The sequence below is a fragment of the Lathyrus oleraceus genome, chromosome 6, assembly GCF_024323335.1.
Source record: "Lathyrus oleraceus cultivar Zhongwan6 chromosome 6, CAAS_Psat_ZW6_1.0, whole genome shotgun sequence".
NCBI lineage: Eukaryota > Viridiplantae > Streptophyta > Magnoliopsida > Fabales > Fabaceae > Lathyrus > Lathyrus oleraceus.
In genome coordinates this window covers 409,453,333-409,458,973 of record NC_066584.1, presented here as the reverse complement: position 1 = coordinate 409,458,973, position 5,641 = coordinate 409,453,333, and the positions used below count along the sequence as shown (strand labels likewise).

Below are 5,641 nucleotides of genomic sequence, written 5' to 3'. Positions count from 1 at the left end.
TCGTGTTCTGGTTGACGTTACAGGGTTATACAATGCTATCACACTTGGGTTGACAGCACGATGGAGCTGTAAGATTGAAAAAAGAGGAATTCATCATGTTTATACTGAGGGGATTACACCGACAAATTAATGGCTTAAATGTTTCTTACAAAAGGGATACGAAGGAAACATACCTGTCATTAGAAATGGTGTTCAATTTCGCTTTTCGCGAACATTGTGATGCAGCGTACACACAAGAGTTGAAATTCTGTCAGCAGCATCCCATTGCCAAACCTACAAAACCGACTGGAAACAGGCCAATGATGCTGCCATAATCCAAAGAGCATGAGCTATTGTTTAATTTGAGAAGGGCTAGCTACTACCGTCCCAGGTCAGTATGGAACTTCCTTGCAGCACATCATGAAAACCTGCCCTAGAGTGTGTTAGCATAACCAGCCATAACCTGCAAAGAATCAAACCAAATTCTCGTGACTTCAGTTGCATCCATACCCAACTCAGAAAAACCAAAAACAATAAACAAAAAAACAAATCAAATCTTTAAGAAACTCTCCAGAGTGGTGATAAGTTGTAATCTTCTATTTAGTAATTAAACTGAATTGAAGTGTTTCATAGGAAACCTGTCTGAAGTCTTTGGAATCTTTGCAAATTTCTTGGATCTCTGAGCATGACCGGCAAGCCAAGTGAATCCAGCACATATGCGGACATAGAGGCGATATACGAATGCCTTGAAACCGAATATGGGGTTAGTCAGGAAGACGTGATCTTATACGGGCAATCAGTTGGAAGTGGACCGACACTGCATTTGGCAGCTAAATTACCTAGGCTGAGAGGCGTGGTTCTACACAGCGGCATTCTTTCTGGTCTCCGAGTCCTCTGTCATGTGAAATTCCCTTTTTGCTTTGACATTTATAAGAATATCAACAAAATAAAGAAGGTCAAGTGTCCAGTACTAGTAATACATGGTACAGAAGACGACGTGGTCAATTGGTTACATGGTAACTGATTATGGAAAATGGCAAGCGAGTAGTACGAACCATCGTGGATTAAAGGAGGCGGTCACTGCAACTTGGAGCTTTACCCTGATTACATACGCCACCTATGCAAATATATCCAAGAAATGGAGAACATGATAACCGAGAAGCGCCTCAAAAAAAAATCCGACAAAATCTGGACACACGATCATCAAAATCAGAACATTTTGAATCAATGGATATTGATGCATTGGACGAAACCACAAATCAACCAACCATAACCTGCAAAAAAAATTAATTAAACCAAATCATGTTTTCACCATTGCAACCTTTTCACTGCGGTAAAGGATAAATTAATCAGTAAGATTTCAAAATTCCAAAAAATCCCAAATTTGGAATTGGGACAAAAGAAATTAGAAGAAAGCTAAGTTCAAAATTACCGTTTCGAAATCTATGATCAAACAGGGCAATCATTTCTGAGCATCAAAAAGCAATCCTAGAACTTTCTCCTTTCGAACTTTTGAGCATCATTTTGTAACCCTAATCCGTGAGATAAATAGGAGAGGGCGATTCAGAGAGAAGAGGGGGGACCCTAATCAAAAGAGACGGAAAAATTGAGAGAGGGAGGCGGCCAATCAGAAAACCCAAAATCAAAAATCAATCAAAAACAAAACCTAATCCTGAGATAAAAGAACACCAGCATTTGAGGAAGTGAAGTGAAGGTTCAAGCATTACCTGAGTTTGCCGTCACCGTCGAAGGTGAGCTTTTTAGTAGCCTTTGCCTCTGTTACATATAGAATGAAGTTTGGGGAAGGTTGGGGGCGCGAGAGATTTCGTGAGGAAGACGGGAGTTTGAGGACTTGAGAGATGTCGAGAGAGAGACATTGAGAGTGATGGAGTGAGCGATTTCGTGAGATTGGGGGACGCGCTCGTGAGAGAGGTGAGAGGTTGAGGATGTAAGGGTTTTAGGTGTGAGATTGAGAAGAGCTTTGTGAGATTGAGAGAGATTGAGTTCGTGAACGCGAGAACCAGAGAGGAAGACGAATGAGTTCGTCTGCGTCCTCGTACCCTTTTTCTTTTCTTTTTTTTCATTGCTTTTATTCCTTTTTTTATATATAAAAAGAACAGAATGTTAAATCCCCTTAAATGAATGTTTAGAATTTTCTAAGTAGTCATTTAGTTGTGGTTTACTATGATTAATTGGTTTAGGTTTTAGATTAAATGTTTTTTTAATATTTCCAATTCCCAACCTCAAGAATCCAACAGCCAGGCGGCTGGATTGTTCTTTGGTAATCCAACAGACAAGTGGTTGGAATTAATTAGGTTATTCTACCCTTTTTTATTATTTAGTTTTTATTTTATTTTAATCCTTTTTAATTTATTTCAGTTTATATATTTAAGTTAGTATTAAAATAGCATATGGTTGATAAGTGGCCTGGTGGAGAGGGTGGTTTCCATAGTCTCAAGAGGAGTGGGTTCGATACTTGCATGTAGCATTTTTTAGCATTTCATTTTTTTTTAGTATTTTATTATCTTTTAGCATTTTGTTTCTTTTAATATTTTTTATGTCCATGCTTCTTTATTAATTTCATCATATATTCGAAACCATTTGAAAACTAAAAAATCAGACTTTTCTCGATTTAATATCGAGCCCTTTTTTACACCCTTGTAAGTCGATTGCTTTTTTTAAGCATCGCCGTCAACCTCACATAGCTTACTCTTGGGCTTTCTTACAATGAGCCGTTTCTCTTGCACTTACACTCATGCATTGCATTATTTGTTATTTGGGCCCGATTTAATTATTTCATGATTTTTGAATCCCCATTTGACAAAATGTACCCCACTCCCCCGATGTGTGATAATCTTGTACTATTTTATTTCTTTATTGTTTGGTTATTTAGTTAGCTACTAACACAAGAATAAAATCAACAAATTTCAAAAATACAAAAATATGACTCGATCCAACGTCGAGTACTTTCTCAATAAACGAACCAACTCATTTCTCCATCCTATTCCATCCCATCTTTTTCAAACTTTCATCGAATGCTTGATTCAACGTCAAGCCATTTTCATAATAAAAACTCAAAAAATATTAATCCCTATCTAAACACTTTTCAATAAAGATGGAAATGGAACGTGGTGTATACCACGCACTCCTGAGACTAGGATTCGAGATGTATATCTCGCCAATCCTAGCTCTCGCCATCATCCAATTTACCCACTTTGTTTTCTCTCAAATACTCATTCAAATTTTTCTTAAACGTCCATCAATACTTGATCTAGGTCAAGTCATTTTCACAACAAAACTCAAAATACCTAATTCTTATCTAACATTTTCTCAATAAAGGTGGAAATGGAACATGGTGTATACCATGCACTCCTGAGGTTAAGATTCGAGACGTATGCCTCGCCAATCTTAACTCTCGCCATCTTCTAAAACTGTCAATGCGGTTTCTTCAAACCTTTTCCCAGTCAAATTCCAAAAATACTTAATTCATATCTTAACTTTTTTTAATAAAGATGGAAATGGAACATGGTGTATACCATGCACTCCTGAGGCTAGGATTCGAGATGTATATCTCGCTCATCCAAGTTCTCGCCATCACTCAAAATACATCCAACCAATCAAACTCTTTTCTCGCCGCCGTGCGACTAATCAAAAACCTTTTTCATAAACGAAAGGTATCTTGTCTTAAGTGATACAAAACAATGTTTCGACCACGATTGTTGAGTAGAGATAAATGACGCTTTTCCGAATGTAGATTTATAAATCCGTTCGATGTGTGGTATGCGTCCACTCCTCATCTGTTTTGGGTAAAACAATGTTTTCGTCGATTAATACAGTATAGCCTTCGCTAAAATCGACCAACAAACAAACATTTTTCTACCCAGAACTACGTAAGCCTTGATTTCTCTTTTGAGATACGTAGGAGCAGGATTTGTAAATCTTGTCAGGCCCACTAATAAAAAACTTAGGTTTAGTCCTTCGTTAAAAATCCAAAAACATTTCTTCTCTCTTATGTTCATTCTTTCCCACCTAATAACTTGAAAAGCCTATCATTTCAAACTAACATTAACGCACACAACTGACCTAATGGTTCCCGTTGAGTACAACGGACGTGAGGGGTGCTAATACCTTCCCCTTGCGTAATCGACTCCCGAACCCTGATATTGGTTGCGATGACCATATCTTATCCTTTCTTTTAGGGGTTTTATCGATATTTTCCCTTTCCCATTTTGGGAATAAATAAAGTTCGGTGGCGACTCTGTTCAGTCCATCATTGCGAGCGTGCGAATGCGCTTCGCTTTAAAGTCGTATCCCCATTTTTCGAGGTGCGACAGATGGCGACTCTGCTGGGGAACCAAATCCCTAAGCGAGTCAAGCCTAGTTAGGACGTTTGTGTGCCTTTGTTTGTTTAATTTTATGGCTTTTCCCTTATTTATTGCTTTTAATATCTTTATTGTTATATTGATATATGTTGTATATTGGTTCTATTGCGATTGTTGGTACTTGGGTATTTGATTGCAAACCATGTGGGAAGGACTCTACACCCGAGTCTAGGGCGAAAAAAAACATAAGATAGGACGATGGTTGAGTAGTACGGACTCCCGAGGTGAATACTTCGTAAGGGTCGGTACGAGAACCTCACTTAGAGTAGATCCTTTTGCAAATATTATCGCCCGAGGTGTATACCTCGTAAGCGCCGATGTTTCAAAGGGGTCCATGACTCTAAGGACCTTTTAGAATATTAAACCTTTGGCCAACTAGAAATGATGGTTGCGTAGTATGGATTCCCGAGGTGTATACTTCGTAAGAATCGATACGAGAACCTCGCTCAGAATAGATTCCCTAGATGGAGTTGATGACCGGAAAGTATTTTCCGTAAGCGTCAAACAGTCTTTCGAATCCATGACTCTGAGTACCCTGTCTAGAACCCAGTCGATGGTTGCGTAGTACGGACTCGCGAGGTGTATACTTCGTAAGGGTCGGTACGAGAACCTCACCCAGAATAGATTCCCTTGATGGAGTTGACGACCGGGAAGTATTTCCCGTAAGCGTCAAACAGTCTTGTGAATCAATGACTCTGGGGATCCTTTGTAACAAAGCCCTAGATCATACCCGGTGAGAACCCCGTTTTGGAAAGCAATCAAATTTATCCATACCTCGACCCTTTGAACCCATCAAAAACAAAAGAAAACAAAAACACATTGCATCCATTCATTCATTGCATATGCATAAAAGCAAAACTCTTAGTTGTTTCGCATTATTTCAGGAATCCAAGACTTGTTAGCAAGATGAATCCTGAAAGAAGAGGCACTTTTCAGTTCAAGTACAAGAACGTGGACCTTACCAGCCTACAGAAGTTGAGTGCTAAAGTAACACCCCTCAAACTCAACAGCTTCGTACAAAACTATGGAAGAATTCTTGACATCCTAAATGAGAAGATGGACATGATGACCGCAGTGACTATCGCTCAGTTCTATGATCCACCTCTCCGTTGTTTCACATTTTCTGACTTCCAGTTGGCTCCTACCTTGGAGGAAGTTAAGAGGATCATAGGCCGGAACTTGAAGGACCATAACCCATTTCCTAAGCTCGATGAAGATATCCCTCCCAAGAGAATAGCTTCAGCGTTGGGTCTGAAAGTTTCCGAAGTAGTGGATAATTG

At 39.1% G+C, this 5,641-nt stretch overlaps 1 protein-coding gene across 1 annotated transcript; it reads left to right on the top strand.

Annotated features, from left to right (window-relative positions):
- Positions 1-664: 664 nt before the first annotated feature.
- Positions 665-1,252, top strand: LOC127095897 (uncharacterized). The gene is given in 1 exon segment (XM_051034522.1): positions 665-1,252. A coding segment is annotated over 1 exon segment (588 nt).
- Positions 1,253-5,641: the final 4,389 nt, after the last annotated feature.